Raw genomic sequence first — 18,372 nt, forward strand, 5'->3', positions numbered from 1 at the left:
GCAGGCCTTGGAGCGCAGGAACAGGGTGCGGTGCAGGGGATACAGGAGTAGGGTGTGGTGGGAGCAGATAGGGGGGCTGAGCAGATGCACAGGGGCTGGTATGTGGGCACTATGTGAGTGGGAGTGTGAAGCATGTGGGTCATGAGGGTCAGGATGTGGGGTGCAGGGAACAGAAGTTGGGGCACAGGGAGTTTGGGGCACAGGAGTGCCCTTGCATGGGGGAGAAGTCCAGGAAGGCCGGGATGTGGATGTACCAGTGTGCAGGGGTGGGACACGAGTCTGCAGGATGTGTGTGGGGTGGCTGCTGTTGGGTGGGCAGGGCCCTGGAGCATATCTGCAGGTGTAAGGGTGTGGTAGAGTTGCCTGTTAGTGTAGGATGGAGGCTATGTAGTACAAATGTGCCCAAGAAGCACCGGGAGAAGGGCACTTGTGCCGTGGGTTGGGGCAGGGTTGTGTATGTATGTGGGGCAGGGGTCAAGAGGTCCATGCATGGGTATGTGGGTGCCTGGCATGGAGGTGGCGGCTATGCCAGTGTGAAGATCTAGGGGGCAGGGCCCTTGTGTGCACATGTACAGAGCTCAGGGGCAATTGGGTGGGATTGTGCCTGCATGGGCTGGGGGCAGGTGTGGCTTGAATGGTCAGTTTTCCAAGATCTGGGTGCCATGGCGGAAGTGGGCACATGTAAGTGCATGCGTATGGGGGGTCAGATGCTGATGTGCAGGTGCACTGAGTTCAGGGGGTGCTGGTTGGAGTTGTGCTACTATATGGGCGGGTTAAGGTGTGGCCTGGGTACAAAGTGAGCGCCTGCAGCCTGGATGCACAAGTGACTGCCTGCAGGGGCCAGGAAGGGGGTCAAGGGGCTGGCCGCAAGTGTGCAGGTCTCAGGAGGGGCAGGGCAACACTGTGCTTGTGTGGGAGAGGTGGGTTGGGCTGGGACAGGCTTACGTACATGTGTGGGGCAGGGAGGCGTGGGGAGGGGGGCAGGGTGGGGGTGCTTGGAGCACAGTGTGGGAGGGTAGGTGATGGGGTACAGTTGCATAGAGTGTGGGAGGAGTCGAGGGTTGCCAGTGGTGCATGTGAGGGTTCAAGCATGTTCAAGAAATGGGCTTGGCTTGCTTCCTTGTCCTCCTCTCCCTATCAGTGCACTCCTGATGGCTCCGGGACTCCATCTGGAAATGGACATGTAGGCCGCTTGCACTAGCTGGCTGGTCTGTGGTTCTCTGCATCTCAATACTTCTGCTTTTCGAACCAGGGCTTCTGTATATGGTGTAGAAGGCCCTCCCAGGTCATGTACCCCTGTAATTGCTCTCCCAGTCTTTTTTCTGTACCTTCTCTAGCTGTTCTTTGGAGCAGGGTGAACTTGACCTATCCTATTCTGCCATCTTCCCAGAAGTCTCCCTTAGGCACATTTAAATAAAGTATCCAAATAATCATTGTAAAGCCTACTTTTTACAAAGTGTTTCATAAACCAATTAAAATTAAAACAAGCAAGGAAAGCATCTACAGATACAGATATGAGTTTCTTAAATTCTAAACATTAAACACTATTTTAAATACCATTTAATTAACTATCAAAAACTGTGTACATTCTCAAAACATTAAGTAGAAAGTTATTACAAATATCAACTTTGCTACAGTAATGACTATTTACTAAACATTTTCAAGATTTTTATTTCACTTATCTATTTTATCTAATTTTACTATAGCTGCCTATAGTTTTTATTTGTTAACTTTATTATTCTGTTCCCTCTCACACCTTTTATCTTTTAAGTTACCATTGCTAATACCCTTCAATTCTGTACCCTCCTCCAGACTTCCCTCCATCTTTTCTTCAGTTGACAGAGCTCCCTTTAATATTTCTTGTAGGGCAGGTCTCTTATTGACCAAGTCTCACAGCCATTGTTTATTTGTGAAGATTTTATTCTCTCCCTCAATTTTGCAGGATGACTTAGCAGGATAAGGAATTTTTGGCTTGAAGTCTTTCTTGTTCAAAATCTTAAATATACCACACCACTGACTTCTTGTCTCCATGGTGTCTGCTGAGAAGTCAGAGCTCAGTCTTACATTTTCCCCTTGTATATAATAAATCTCTTTTCCCTTGCTGCTTTCATGACTTTTTGCTTCTCTTCAAGATTTGAAACTCTCTTAAGTATATGTCTTGGAATAAGCCTGTTTGGATTTATTCTGTTTGGGATTTGTTGGGCTTGTTTGGTTTGGATGTTTGCCTTTTATAAGGGTTGGGAAATTTTCCCTCATCAGATCTTCAACTAGCCTTCCTACCCTTTTACTCTTCTCTTCTCCTTCTGGGACACCAATAATTATTATACTGCATGCTTTGTGGTGTCCATCATTTCCTTGAGATCAAGAAAAATAGATTTTTAAAAATTTTTCTTGCCATTTGTCTTTTGAATGTTCAAGATCAATTATCCTGTTTTCTAATTCACATATTCTTTCTTCTGCCTCTTGAAGTCTACTGTTTTGAGCCTCTAACATAATTTAAGTTTGGTCTACAGTATCCTTTATCTCTGTGATATGTTATTTTTCTATTCTTTCAAATTCTTTTTATGCTCCTCCAGTGTCTTCTTGATATCCTTTATGTAATCATGAACAACCTTAATTAGTTCCAAATTCTGTGTCCCCTCGGGTGATATAATTTGGTTATTTGACTGAGCTATATTTGCCTGTATCTTCACATGCTTTAATATCTTCTGTTGTAGACAGGGCATTTTATTGTCTTATAATAATGTTATTTTGTAGGTTTATTTCCTTCCCTCATCTAAGATTTTGAATCTATTTGTGTTAGTTTTGAAGATCCCCTTTTGGATTTGCTTGTCAGTCCTTCCCCTTGAAACTAAGTCCTTAACCTCAAGGTGTTTTTGCAAGTTTACTTAGGGCTTCATATGAGAGCTAGACAGATAGGCAACTTGTCAGACTGCACTTTCTGCTTCTCCCCAGCAAATAGTACTCTTGAGTCTTCTTGTCCCATTAGACCCATCTGCCCCTGACCGCAGGTGCAATGTCTAGTGGCCAGTCGTGGTGCTCAGCTCGGCTGGCTTCTTTGGCCTTACCTCTCTGTTTCTACACACGTATGTGGTCACTGGGCCTCTGTGGCAGAAGAAAGGTGGTATCGGGACTCAAACAAGTCTCTTTCACTGGTTGGATGTCAGACCAGCACCACTCTACATCTCCACCTTCTCCCCGGGGAAGAGCCTCCCAGAAAAAACAAAACAAAAAAACAGGCACCCACAGCAGCATGTCCCAGGCATGGGGAGTAGGCACTTTGACTAAGTGGGGTTGGTGCACAGGAAAAGCATATCTATTATCTTCCAAGTTCACCAAGGGAATGCCCAGCTACAGAGCCAAAGGGAGAATCTCCCCAAGCCAGCTGTGGAGGTAGGTGGCGTTGTAATCAAGTACATTCACCCTATTCTTTCCATCCCAATTGCTCCATTTTTTTCCCCAAGGGCCTCCCTACGTAGGGTAGAAAACCCTGTATAATCATTTGCACCCTGGAACCGCTGTCATGGTCATTTTTCTATCACATTTCTCATTGCATGGAGCTGGGATGAATTCAACATCTCCTGCCATCTTGCTGGAAGTCCTGGAGGGTCCTTTTGAAGTTGCTTCTCTCCATGGCTTTTGAAGCTGTGTTTTCTTAAATCAGCATTTGCCCAGTTAATGCAGACTTTCAATTGTTTTCCATAGTTTTGAGGAAAGTTACTATTTTTAAGATTCCTCTGCCACCCTTTCCCATTGGAGTTGGAAGAGTGACCACCCTTAGAGTAGGTTTCCTTTATTCTGAAGTAGTTGACCAAAGGTAAAGATCTGGGATCTTTACACACATCCCCAGAGATTGGAAGAATTGTTCTTTGTCCCAGTTGGACTCCAGAGGCTGGAGCTCCAGCCCCCATTGCTGCTGGCCATGAGACTGGGGGAAGGTGGATGGTAGCTGCTGCAGGGAAGGTGAAACTCACAGGTTTGTTGCAAGTTACTAACCTCTTCTTCCTGCTCCTCCTTGGTCACTGTACAGTCGTTCCTTGGACCCCAGTGTTTTAAAGTGGTTGATTCAGATAGTTCCTGCAAGTTCAATAGTTGTTTTGGCAGAGGGGCTGATTCTTGGACTTTTCTACCCTGCCAGCCTCCCACAATCCTCATTTAGCCTTCACATCACCACCACTGTGAGGCAGATATAACTCCAAATTTGTAGATGAGACAGTGGATACTCCAAGAGATGAACCACCCAGCTAGGAGATCTTGATTCACAGGTTTATCTCAATTCAATGCAGGTATCTTTCCACATTCCCCCTGTTTCAAATCACCAGGAAGGCTTAATGATTGGAGGGCTTATGTGAATTTATTATCTTCATCTTCGGCCCATGCTCTTCCTGAACTCAGGATATATCCTGGAGTTCTACAACTTTTATTTTCAATAATTTATTCCTCATCTTTCTGGGATTTCATTAAAAAATTTTTCCACTCTTATTTCCATATTTCATGAGAGATTCCAAAACATTCTAAACACAGAAACGATTACGTAATATTTTCATTATTACTGTTACTCTGTTAAAAGTTTCATTTAATTTGAAGGGAAAGTGCAGAGCATTTTTTTTTCCCCATCAGATTTATAATATGGCCAACAAGCTTACAAATGGTAGTGGAGGTGGAGTGAAGATTTAGGGGCTTAGCAAATTGTCCCTGTTCTAATTCTCGGGGTTACTGTGACATTAACTACCAACATTGGAGTGGAGCCCATACTCTGTCCCACCCATTTTATTTTATCTTTTTCTGATCTCAGGTTAGTCCTTGGCCTCTTATTTTCATTGGTCCATGCAAGGCTCTCTCTTGAATGTATGAATATATGTCCTATTTCCAAATCCCACTCCTTTTCCTCTCTAGCATTCCAATGCCTTTAAGTACTTTTTTGTTTACCTATGGGCTTGCAAAATTAAATATTGTTTTGAGTGCATGCATTTTACTGTATGTAAATTGTTTGATATCAATTTCATTTATTTTATGGATTTCCTTTCGCTTCTTGTTTTTATCCCAGCACTAGGTTTTAAAGCTCTATCTATACTGCTCTATGCTTATCTGGGGGGGGTCTACCTGGCTCATAGAACTCCACAGTATGCCCCACCCTGTTTTACCTCTCCGGTTATTTCCCAGTTGTCTGCCACTACAACTAATGTCCACCATCCACCCAAGGGATAATTTCCCTGGGAACCATCTATATGCCTCTACACCCTAGAAGGGACTTTCTAGGTCACTTGGGACGTGTATACTAATGTGACTAAATTCTCAGGGCTTGTTCTCCAAATGACTAAAATTGGTAAACCTCCCACTAGCATCACATGAAGAGTCCAAGCTTCTTTAGGGCGTAGTATATGGTATATTTTTGTAAATGTTCTGTGGGTACTTGAAAAGAATGCATGTTCTTTTTTTGTGGGGTGGTGTGAGTGGGAGACTTTGCAGTCCTATATATATATAATACAGCTTACACTGACTAACTGTTTATATCCCGGCTATCTCTGCTCATTTTTTGTTGGCTTGGCTCAGTTTCTGAGATTGCGTTAGAATCTTAGCTACAATTATTGATCTACTTTTCTCTGTAGTTGTTGGTTGCTGTTTTTTTTGTATTTTAAGGCTGATTGCTCATGTACATATATATATTTGTGATGATTGTGTATTGTTGTCTTTTTATTCCCTTTTATCATTCCTTATCCTTTACAATTTTTGCCTTAAGTTTTACTTTCCCAGGTATTACGATTGATACTCTAGCTTTCTTTCAGTTCAGATTTGTCTAGCATATATTTTTTAATCCTTTTATATCCAAACATTTTGTGTCTGTTGTAAATGTGTTTCTTATAAGCAGCAAATTGTCAGGTCATTCTAAAAAGTTGCCTGGGAGTCTCTGTTTTTCAGAGGAAAATGTAGTAACCATTTTTTTTTCAATTAGGGTCAGATTTTGACTAATTTGTCTTCTATTAATTTTTTGTACTTACTTTTCTTTGGCTTCTATAATATCTTTCTCTTTTTCTCTTTCCATTGGAAAAATAGTTTTCTTCTCGTTCAAAAGTTCTAATTCTAATTTTGTTCTCACGATGGTTGCCTTCAATACCACTCAGGCTCATTCCTCCCTGTGGAGTTTTAACAATTTTTCCACTTCTTTTACAGGCTAAGTATTCTACCAGACTCGACTGCCTTTTTTGTCTCCTCATCCTCCAGCTGCACCCCCATCATTTGCTATTGTAGTTCTGGGTTGTAACAGGTGTTTTCTCTATTTAGTCCCCAATAAACCTCTACATCTTGTCTCCCTTGAAGTATCTCCTGGATTTGGTTTTCTTCTTATTTGGATGCTTCCACAGGTATTTTCAGGATGGGACACCATGGGTAAATCTTCTGTGGTCGTTTCTGCCTGGGAATACTTTTATTATCCTCCCCAATGCCATTTGTTTGTGGAACAGCATGTGTGGAACAGCCTGTGTGTAGCGCTGCTGGAGTGAGTCTTCTGGCCCCGGTCTTTGAGTCTTTGGTCAGGAGTGCCACTGTCCTTTTGACTCCTTTAGTCCTACCAAATTGATTTGCCAGTAGTGTGCTGGTAGGGTAGGGAGCCCGATTCATAGTTTTCTGATTTCTGTGTTGTAAATAAGGCCACCATGGCCAATAACCAAATTCTCTGTGGGATATCTCTGGATGTGGAGTTGGGCGAGATGTTCACAGGCACAATGGGCTTTCAGGAGCTGGGCAAGCTTGATGCTTAATTGAAGTTCTAAACTAGACTGATGGCCTTGATGTCATGTAGAGATCAGATGTTTCCATAGGTCTCATTCTTTTACCTCACCTATTTCCATCTTGCTTGGAATCCTGGGCCAACTCAGCTTGCATTACAGGTGAGGATATTGAACTACTTAGAACACCTGAAGGACTTCATTAGCGATCAAATGTCAGAATGACATGCATGTGGAGGGTATCCTGTTCTTAATAAGGCCAGATTATAACGGTTTAATGGAAAATGCATGAAAACTGGTACTTTAATAGTTCTGTGTCGTCACTTGGAGGTTCTGGGGCAGCTGAGCTCACTGTGAGAAAAACAGCCTCCTGGAGAAATTCCTGGATGCTTAGTCCTCAGAGAGCCCTAACTCCATGGTCATTAAAATTCAGCTCTCTCGGCCTAAAGGTGTGATTACCACCTCTGGAGTGTGACTTGCTCCCCTTTCCCGTATGGAGGATTTGTTTACAGCAGGAAGTGCTCTGAATTCTTAGAGAAGTCATAATTGGATAGATGAGATTGGATAGAGAAAACTTGAGCCCAGTGCCCTTGGGCTGGTATAAGATAGCAGGATCTCAGGGCAAACAGAGAAAAATAAATGAATGTAGAAACCAGCTCATTTTAGAAATGATGGATTTTGGTAAATATGATCTGCCCCTATAGCTGCATTTATAGAGAGTTCTTCCCTCTCCCACTTATTCCTCTCCCCCACTTTCTATCCTTACACATCCTGAGCTGGAAGTGTGTGAGCCTGGAGGTTCCCCTGACACTATGAGAGGTTCACCCCCTCCTCGGTGGGGAGTGGTGGGGAGGCTGGGCCACGTGGCTCCTGCAAAGGGGTCCTGTGGTGTAGGAGCTCAATTCTAAACCAGAAGAACTAAATCAGAGTCACTGGTCATTTGAGAAGGGCTAGATATGTAAATTTGGAGTACAAGGCTAAGAGATTATGTGCTAGTTTAAAAGGATGTATGCCCCCTAGAAAAGCCATGTTTTAATCTAAATCCCATTTCATAAAGGTAAAATAATCTCTATTCAATACTGTATGTTTGAAACTATAATCAGATCATCTCCCTGGATGATGTGATTTAGTCAAGAGTGGCTGGTAAACTGGATTAGATGACGACATGTTTCCACCCATTTGGGTGGGTCTTGATGGGTTTATTGGAGTCCTATAAAAGAGGAAACATTTAGGAGATTCAGAGAGAGCAGAGAATGCTACAGCACCGTGAAGCAGAGAGTCCATCAGCCAGTGCTTTGGAGACGAAGAAGGAAAACGCCTCCCGGGGAGCTTCATGAAACAGGAAGCCAGGAGAGAAAGCTAGCAGATGACACCATGTTCACTATGTGCACTTCCAGATGAGAGGGGAACCCTGACCGTGCTCACCATGTGCCTTCTCACTTAAGAGAGAGACCCTGAACTTCATCGGCCTTCTTGAACCAAGGTATCTTTCCCTGGATGCCTGTGATTGGACATTTCTATAGACTTGTTTTAATTGGGACATTTTCTCGGCCTTAGAACTGTAAACTAGCAACTTATTAAATTCCCCTTTTTAAAAGCCATTCCATTTCTGGCATATTGCACTCCAGCAGCTAGCAAACTAGAACAGATTATATCCAAAAATGAGTTGGGTTATTAACAATCTTCACTTAAACTCAAACAGAAAACTACGTCCCTGGCCATTTCTGTATTATTCCCTCCTTAAGCAAATCAAACCCTCTTCTGATAACGTTAAAATTCATCCTCATCTCTTTTCAGACACGTAGTACTTGGCATTGGAAAACCCCTCAAGTGCACAATTTAAGAACATGTAGGTGAGCCCATTAAAAAAAAAGAAACCCCTGATGTTAACTCACAGACATACAGTTTAATGAAGGTGTGATTAAGAATATTACAAAAGGAAACATGATTTGAAAGTGAGAAAGATAAATTTTTACCTTATGACATTTGCAGAAACATTTCTGTTTTGTAAAGGAAAACATGCTGACATTTTCAGTGGATTTAGGCTTCCTAACCCCAAGTCTGTAGAATGCCTTCCCATGACCTGAGAGTAATCTTCCATAGAACATTAAACTTTTCTTGTCTTGTCTCTAGGTACCATTCCTTCTCTTAACTCAAAGTAATAACTTGTTGGTTATGCTGATTCCATCAGTGTGTAGTAGAGAGAGGAGAATCAATGCTTCTGAGGTGGAAGGGACCATAGACCTCCACCCTGTCAAGGAACCACTGAGAACCAGAGGCTGAGAGTCGGGGGAGGACCTGTCCATAGGAGCTCAACTGCAGCAGAGCTGAGGCAAAACCAGCCCTCTTACCTTCTGGATAATATAAGCTTCCTGACACTATGCTTAGTTACATTACATGATTGAGTTGGATGACCATGCCACCAGTCTTTGTCCTCTTCTTGGTTATATATTTTTAGAGATATGGCTTATTTTGCAAAAGAGGGCAAGTTTCCCTCAAGAGGAGATCTTACAGAATTTTCTAGGGGTATGAAGTCTAAACTGAGCATATCCTAGATGAATATTGTTCATTTTAGAACAGAGAGGTTCTTGGATGATGGTTATATACCATTTCCCTGTGTTTGGGAGTAACTGCTTTGGGGTCTAGACTTGCTTTGGGAGAATCACAGAACAGACAGAAGGGGAGGCTAAAGCCTTGGCCCTGGAGACCCAGGTGGTCTGCTGAAGGCTGACTTGACAGGGTCATGTTTGGAAGGAGTAGCTTAGGAGACATCATAGGCCTGGTACTTGGTTATCGAGGATGCCCTTCTGCTTCTCTCCTGGGACAGGTAGTAGACGCGGTTGGCTTCCGGGTAGGTGACTTTGCTGAGCGGAAGTTTGTAGATGGCGGGGTTGTTGGTGGTCAGGAGCAGGAAGGTGAGTGCCGAGAGGCAGAAGGGCCAGGTGCAGGTTGGTAATCCAAACTGGGGGTGGGGGAGAGGAACACAAGAGAAGCCTTGGTTACATCCATGCCTGTGCTAGTTTGGTTAGCCCTCCCCAACCATGTGCAGTCCTGGAAGGAGGAGGGGATGCTGAGGGGGCTCTGATAAGGATAATGCTTAATTGAAGGCCTTTATAAAATCACATCAGTGGTGTTAGTCTGCATTGTTAGAGGGGAACACACTCTTCATAGCTCACCCATTGGAACCCTATTATAATGTCTTATAATAACATAGAGGACATGATTTGTCTTGGGGTATTTGGCCTGGGTATACCTTCAATTCTAGGAACTGTGGCCATTTACTACCTTCTCCTATTACCACCAGCTGAAGGAATGGTGTCAGCAGTCATTTTGTAGTCCATGGCCTTTTAAAATATGTTCACTTGATTGGACTAGAGATGGGTTAGGATTCAAGCACAGCTTCTTCACAGGCACGCGACCTGGACCAATAGAATCTCTCTCCTGAGAATTTGAACTAAGATACACAGAGGCTGTGTCCAGACACTTTAAAGGACTCTTGAATAGAAAGGCTGGAGACCCAGGGCTGGTGGTCCTTTGGAGGCCATGTACAAGAGAAGAAACCCATCACAGAGAGACTCAGGAAGATGGAGCAGACATATGGAGAGAGATCAAAGATGTGACATTCTAGTGTTAGGGAGCTGGAGTGTAATTGTCTTCTCAAGGCTAAGAAAACCTATAAATTCAACTGAGGCAGGCCAAATTATCCCCTGCTCTCTCCCAAACATCATTCATTATAAGCACTGAAACCTTTAGGCAACGTATGGGACCCCCTGTCCCAACACCACAGCATTATAGAAACCCCTAGCACTGGTAGGGGGCTCACAGAACATATGAGTCATGGGTATGTCCACAGATGGCACTGTTGTATGGGACCTGGGGAAGAACAATTACAGCCTGGTGTCAGAGCTGCTGATGCTGAAAGGAATACCCGTGCATGATGCATTCTACTCAGTGAGCCCTTTTAAAGGCCTGCTAAGACTGCTCTAGGTGTTTTGGGATGCAGATGTATCACCTTGGATTCCTAGAGTAGAAAGGATGTGAGTTTAGAGCCCCGCAGACCTAGATCCAAATCTTAGCTCTGATGACCTTGCTATAGTCATTTGATCTTTCTGAGACATATTAACTCAATAGTAAATAGGGATAATTCCTACTCAGAGTTGGTGCCTAGTACATACTAAGGGTTCCATAGATGGCCTGCACTATGTGGTCATTATTACTAAGTAGATGGCATTGTTGAAGACTTGGGACTATACACACATCAGTTAGAAAGTAGAAGCACTGCTACTATGTGCTCTCTTCTGTGGAAATGTTATTTGATATATATATATATATATATATATTGTATTTTGTTCCCTAATAAGATTGTAAATTCCTTCGGGGTGAGTTAGAAGCCAGTATGTTTTTGTATACCTGATACTGCTCAACATAGCATGTTAAACATAGTAGGTACACAGAAAGTTAACTTTGCTTTGTCTTGAAAAATGTCTAAATTGAATGGTGCCTTCTCTGGGAGCAGGAAGGTTGTCACCACTGCAAACTCCTGGTATGAGGAATAGGATCTTCCCATTTTGCATCCCTTCCATTACCTTGTTCAAGGTAGGGACCTGACACATACTTCTTAGATGAACAGTTGGGTATATGGATGGGGACAGGAATAGATGGCAAAGCCTGGATTGGACAGTCCTCTCCTGCATAGGGCAGTGTATCTGATGCTTAGCTGTTCAGCCTGAGCTCTAATATTCTCCAAGGTGGACTCATTACATTGGGCTTTCATTCAGTCAGCATTTCTTGAGCATCTACTGTGAAGGTGGGCACTGTTATAGGTGCTATAGATAAAGACAAGAATGTGACAGGGTCCCTGTTCAGTGGGTAACCCAGGCTGAGGGTGGAAGGAGACTGATGTGTCCCCAGGCCATCACATACTGTATGTCAGGTGTTGTAGCAGAGGTATGTGTGAAACATGGTGGGGACCAGAGGGAGGAAAGGAATTGGTCCATCTAGGAAGGCAGGATAGAAAATCAGGGGAGGCTAACTATACTTAGAAAAGTCTAAACTGTCCATTTTTACTAGAGGTAGGATTGGACTTAGACAGGAGTTGAGTAGAACAGCAAGATTCTCAGGCCTGTCCTTGGAGGTCCAGGTGAGATGTGAACTCTTATCAAAGAGGAGGAGGCATGAACTGTAGGCTGAGTCCTGAGTGCGCCACACTGGGGCCAGGAGGCTGCCCCTCCCAGTGTGGGTATATGGGGAGGGGGTGCAACTGGGATTGATGATATGGCTCCTTCTGACCTCACATACCTTCCTACTCTGGGGCTCAGGCAATGACTGGGACCTTCACTAGTAGCCATCCTCCTCTCTGAATTCCCTTCCCACTCAGAGTTGACACCATACAGGGGACAGAAATAATGCTCCTTCTTCGTGTCCACACAAAGAGGCTAGCACTGGGTTGGTTGCTTTGGGATGAACAGGTGTACTGACTCACCATTTGGCTAGCAGACAATCTACAAACACACAAAATATTAAATAATACAGGTTTAGAAATAGTTCTAGAGGATTGTAGAAGTGTGAATTAAGTGTTTGATTTACAAGATATTCTCTGCAAATGGTCTTTCTATAAAGAGCTCCACTGGCCCATTGACAGTGGGATTTGATTGGCTAAACATTAGCATTTCAACTTTTGAGACCTGGTTCTTTCTGTCCAGTGGGTGCTGAGGTGAGGAGTATGATTTGACATGAGGGGAATTAATTGGGAAAGGGTTTCTGGAGGAGAGTTTGAGCAGACCTTGGGGAGTTCAGAGAACCCCAGGAAGTGTTTGGTGGGCACATTTTGGGCTCAGCTGACTCACCACAGATAACGTATTTGACAGGGCAGCCCCGAGGTAGGCAGCAAACAGCGCTGGAAAGAGAACCAACAAGAAATATTCCAGTGACCATTTATTAAAGCCTCAGACATAGTCTATACATGCTACCCTCTCAGATTAAAAAAATACAAACGTGAGTTATATTTCTACCACTGGACAGCTTTGAAAAGTGTTAAATTCCATGCAAATGCTGGCACAGCTAAGACAGCAAATGAACTTTGTTAAAAGGTCTAGAATTTAGCTGTTACAGTTCTCTTGGGTCCCACCACCTCGCATTCCAGTAAAGGAACATTTAACAGCATAAACCATAAATGGAAATTTTACTATACAGCAAAGGCAAGTGAGTCCCAGAACTCCCTGCTGGAATATTTCATCACGAGTCATTAACATAATATGGGTTCCCAGGGAGGAACTGTATTCTGTAAGTGTGAACACCCAATACGCCGCCTTGTCTTCCAGGTTCTGCAGCTGGCATGGCCGGCCTCTGGGAAGAGCCAAGCACTGCTGAGAGGTGAGGCACTGGGGAATGGGTTACCGTATTTGACTCACTTCTGAGCCCTTAATTTACCATGTGAAGGCGTCCAGATGGTCCCTAGATGGTAACAACAGCTGACCTTTAATGCAGAGTTTCTGCATGCCCAGCCTGTAGTAATCCTACCGCTCGCTCCATTTTACAGATAGGAAAACTGAGGGTCAGAGAGGTTAAATAGGATGACCGTTCTGCTTGTCTTTCAACTGGAGAAATCCCTATTGTTTTAGAGGTGAGGATTCAAGGTGGAAGGGAAAGAGAGGAAATTGAGGAGTAATTTCTGTGAAGTGGGTTATGGTGCAAGAAATGCTTTCCTGGGTCATACCAGATAGCTTCTTTGTCTGAGAGGGAATAGAAGCCCACACCATCTCTCCTACCAACCGAATCCTCATTGATTAATATGTGCTGTTGACCCACAGACAACAGAGCTATGCACTCCTCCTATACATCACTGGGTGAATGATCTGCTCTGATACTTACCATGGCTCTATGAGGTGGGCACTGTTATTAACATTATGACATTTAATTCAAACAGGGCTGTTCTCTCTAATAAAGAAACGGCCAGATCACTGCCTCCTGGTTGCCTTCAATGGGCCCTACACCCTGGTAAGTTGACCATGATTTAAAATCTTCTGTTCATTCAACACTTAAGGATACTTATATATATTGTACCCTGCTATCCAGCTTTTGGTTTCCTAAAGGACAACCCTGGATACATCCAGCTCTTTCACTAACTTGTATGCAGAAGGAAGGCTGACTCTACCTCTGCCCATGGGCACATCACTACAGCTTTCTGAGCCTCAGTCTGCACAGACACAATTTTCCAGCTCCTTGCAATGATCCAATAGGATGATGTTAGTAAAAGCATTTTGGTAAAAATAAATTTCAGATATTAGCATGTAGTCTCTGTTTGTAGGTTCAGGGATCTACATAGAGAAGCTGTAAAACTCCTTCACAGGAATTTTTGGGGTACCAGAAGTTAATTTAAAAAAAGACAAAAATGTGATTACATGTGATGCAGGACCTCTTCCATAGCAGAAAAATATTTGGGATAAAGTGCACAGAGTCTACTGTGCCAAAATGGAGCACCTATTTCAAATGTCCTGATAAAAAAGAAGTTTTATTTGATTCCCATCAAGAAAAAAAAAAGGTTTTGAAAGGATTGTGGGAAGAAGAAGAAGTAGAAAGCTCTGAAAATCAATCCCGCCACCAAAACTGCTACTGAGCTGACAGGAACTATCTGAATTCAGCCACTTTGAAACTCGGGAGTCCAGGGGGACCACTGTTCAGCATTCAGGGAAGAAGAGGTTGGTAAACTGTGATAAAGACCGGTGAGTTCTCCCTTCCTGCAGCAGCTACCATCCGTCTTCTCCCAGCACCACAGACAGCTGCAGTGGGGACTGAGCAAGGATGGGGCGTAAAGAACTAGTCTTCCCAACTCTGGGCATGAGTGGTCTGATTCAGGCTGGGAAGAAGAAGATAAAAGAGCCTAGGAGACCTGTGGGACACCTTAAAGTGTACCAATACACACATGATGGGAGTCCTAGGAGAAGAGAAAAAGGGGCAGGAGGAATATACAAACAAATAATGGTAGAAAATGTGCTAAATTTAATGAGAGACATGAATATGCACATTGAAGAATCCCAAACAGACTAAATTCAAAGAGAACCATGCCCAGTCACATAGTCATCAATTATCCAGTGCCAAGGAGAGAAGCAGAACGCTGTAAGAGAAAAGCAACGAGTCATGCAGGAGGGAATCCCGATAAGATGAAGTGTTGATTTCTAATCAGAAACCATGGAGGCAACAAGGCTGTGGGTTGAAATATTTAAAGAACTAAAAGAAATGAACTGCTAGTAAGAATTTTAAAAATGAGGAGGAAATTAAGATATTCCTTGATAAACAAAAGCTGAGGGGATTTTTCATCAGTGGACACACCCTGCAAGCAATGTTAAAGAGAGTTCTTCAGCCTGAATAGAAAGGACACCAGACGTGGATCAAAGTAGCATAAGGAAATCAAGACCTCTAGTAAACACAACCATATGGGTAATTATAAATGCCAGTGCTATTGTATTGGTAATTCCACTTCTTGCTTCATACAGCTGCTAACATACAAATGTACAATAAGTGTATTAAATTTAAGGTTTTATATATTCAAAGGTATGTTGGGGGCGGGCAACGGAGGCTCAGTGGCAGAGTTCTTTCCTGCCATCCTGGAGACCCGGGTTCGATTCCCGATGCCTGCCCATGTTAAAAAAAAGAGAGATGTTGGTATCAAATCTGATTGTTATAGATTCAGAATGTTAAAATTTAACCTCATGGTAACCACAAACAAAATACATGAAAACTGTATTCAGGAGAAGATGAGAAACATCTCAAAATGGTACAAGACAAAACAAATACAGAAGTAGGAATTAATGAAAGAATCAAGGGTCAAAATAAGTATAAAACTTACAAACACAAAATGGCAGAACAAATCCTGCATTATCAGTAGTGACTTTAAATATAAGGGGACTAAACTCTCCAGTCAAAAGGAAAAGATAGGCAGAATGCATAATATAGCATGACTCCAACTACATTCTATCTACAAGAGACTCACCTTAAATTTAAAAAATGTAAGTAGGTTAAGGGTAGAAGGATGGAAAAAATATATCTTGCAAGAAGTGACTAGTCAGATAAAATAGTATACTAGTTAGAAAACAAGTATACTAGTCAGATAAAATAGATTCTTAAGTCAAAAACTGTAACTGAGGGACAAAAAGGGTCACTATGTACTGATAAATGTCCAATTCAACAAGAAGACATATTAATACATATATATGCATCTCACAGCTGAGCCCCAAAATATATGAAGCAAATGTTGACAGATTTGAAGGGAGAAATAGAAAGTTCTACATGAAGTGTAGATCTCAATATATCACTTTCAACAGAATATCCAGATAGAAGATCAATAAGGAAATAGAAGACTTGAATGATACACTAAACCAGCTAGACACGTAGAGACACTTTACTCATGGTAGTAGAATACACATTCTTCTCTAGTACACATGCATCACTTTCCAGGATTATGTTAGGTTTCAATACATTCAAAAATATTAAAATCACACAAAATATAATCTCTGACCACAATGAAATGAAGCTATAAATTATAACGGAGGAAGAAATATGGAAAATTCACCAACGTGTACTTTCAAACAACCTGTGGGTTAAAAGAAATCAGAAGGAAAGTTAGGAAATCTCTTGAGGTAAATGGAACTGACAATACAATATACCAAAATTTTAGGGAAATACCAGTGCTCAGAGGGAAAATTATAGTTCTAAATGTTTCCATTAAAAAAAGTTCTCAAATCAGAGAACTTACCTCAAAATTAGAGAATCTAGAAAGAGAACTAAACCCATAGTCAGCTCTTTGAAAAGATCAATAAAATTGACAAAACTTTAACTAGATTGTCAAAGAGAAAAAACAAGAGAGAACACAAGTAATACCTATCCTGCTCAATGTCTTAAAAATTGAAGAGGAAGGAACACTCCCTAACTCAGTTATCACCCTCATACAAAGCCAGATAAAGATACATAAAGATACTACAAGAAAAGAATACTACCGACCAATATCTCTTATGAATGTAAAAATTCTCAACAAAAGATTAGCAAACTGAACCCAATAACACATCAAAAGAATTATACGTTCATCCAGGCATGCAAGGGTATTTCAACATAAGAAAATCAATTAATGCCAAACACCACTTTAACAAAGCAAAAAAATCACATAATCATCTCAATTGATGCAGAAAAGACATGAAAAAATCTAGCACCCCTTCTCAAGATAAACACTTAGAAAACTAGGAGTAGAAGGAAACTTCCTCAATATGATATTCAATCTGAAAGACTAAAAACTTCCCCTCTAAGATCATTAACATGATAAGGATGCCCACTGTCACCACTGTTATTCAACATTGTATGGGACGCTCTAGCCAGAGCACTAAGGCAAGAAAAAGAAATAAAAGGCATCCAAATTGGAAAGAAAGAAGCCAAACATTCCCTATTTGCAGATGACATGATCCTATATATAGAAAATCCTAAAAAATCCACAATTAAGCTACTGGAACTAATAAATGACTTCAGCAGTGGGCTTGGGTACAAGATTAACATCCAAAAATCAGTAGTGTTTCTACATACTAGTAATGGGTAATCTAAAGATGCAATCAAGAGGAAAATCCATTTACAATAGCAATTAAAAGAATGAAATATTTGGGGATAAATCTAACTAAGATGTGAGGAACTTATACATAGAAAACCAAAATAATGCTAAAAGAAATCAGAGGATCTTGGTAACAGCAAGGACATTCTGTGTTCATGGATTAGAAGACTAAATGTTAATAGGTCAATTCTACCCAAAGTGATTTACAGATTCAACACAATCCCAATAAAAATTCCAACAGCCTTCTTTGCAGAAAAGGAAAAGTCAATCATCAAATTTATAAGGAAGGGTTAGGAACCCCAAATAGTCAAAGCCATCCTGAAAAAGAACAAAAAGTTGGAAGACTCACAATTCCTGATCTTAGAACTTATTACAAAGCCACAGTAATCAAAACAGCACAGTACCAGAATCGGCACAGACATATAGACCAATGGAATAAATTTGAGAGTTTGGAAATCAAACCTCATGTTCATGGCCAATTGAGTTTTGACAAGGGTGGCAAGACCACTCAGTGGGGAGAGACTAATGTCTGCAACACGTGCTGCTGGAAATATTGGATGTCTGTGTACAAAGGAATGAATGTGGGCCCCTTTCTCATACCATATAGAAAGATCAGCTCATGATGATGATGATATGGTAGCCCATTACGAACTCTGGGATCTGTCCTGTAACTATTTGTTGAAGAGTGCTTTGAAAACTATTGCTTTTTCTTTCTTTGCTTTGTATATATGTTCTACCATACAATAAAAAAAGTTAAAAAAAATCAACTCAGGATGGATCATAGACCTCAGCACAAGAACCAGACTATAAAAATTCTAGTAGAAAATGTAGGGAAGCATTTCCAGGGCCTTGTGTTAGGCAATTGTTTCTTAGACTTTTACACCCAAAGCACAAATAACAAAAGAAAAAATAGATAAATGGGAGCTCATCAAAAAAAATTTTTTTTTGTGCAAAAGACCTTATGAAAATTAAGAGATCAATGCCTCAATGGAAGAAAATATTCAGAAACCACATATCCAATAAATGTTTTATACCCAGGATATATAAAGAAATCCTACA

General features: G+C 41.7%; 1 protein-coding gene across 2 annotated transcripts in view; it reads right to left on the bottom strand.

Annotated features, from left to right (window-relative positions):
* Positions 1–8,623: 8,623 nt before the first annotated feature.
* Positions 8,624–18,372, bottom strand: part of SLC14A2 (solute carrier family 14 member 2) — a 67,772-nt gene continuing 58,023 nt past the window's right edge. For both annotated transcript variants that reach the window (XM_077135577.1, XM_077135578.1), the window contains 2 exons: positions 12,572–12,621; positions 8,624–9,687 (listed from right to left, as the gene is read on the bottom strand). In XM_077135577.1, the coding sequence (XP_076991692.1) occupies positions 9,487–9,687; positions 12,572–12,621 (251 nt within the window). In that variant the 3' untranslated portion in view covers positions 8,624–9,486. The remainder of the gene's footprint in view (positions 9,688–12,571; positions 12,622–18,372) is intronic.

This window comes from Tamandua tetradactyla, chromosome 18 (assembly GCF_023851605.1).
Source record: "Tamandua tetradactyla isolate mTamTet1 chromosome 18, mTamTet1.pri, whole genome shotgun sequence".
In the NCBI taxonomy this organism is placed as follows: Eukaryota; Metazoa; Chordata; class Mammalia; order Pilosa; family Myrmecophagidae; genus Tamandua; species Tamandua tetradactyla.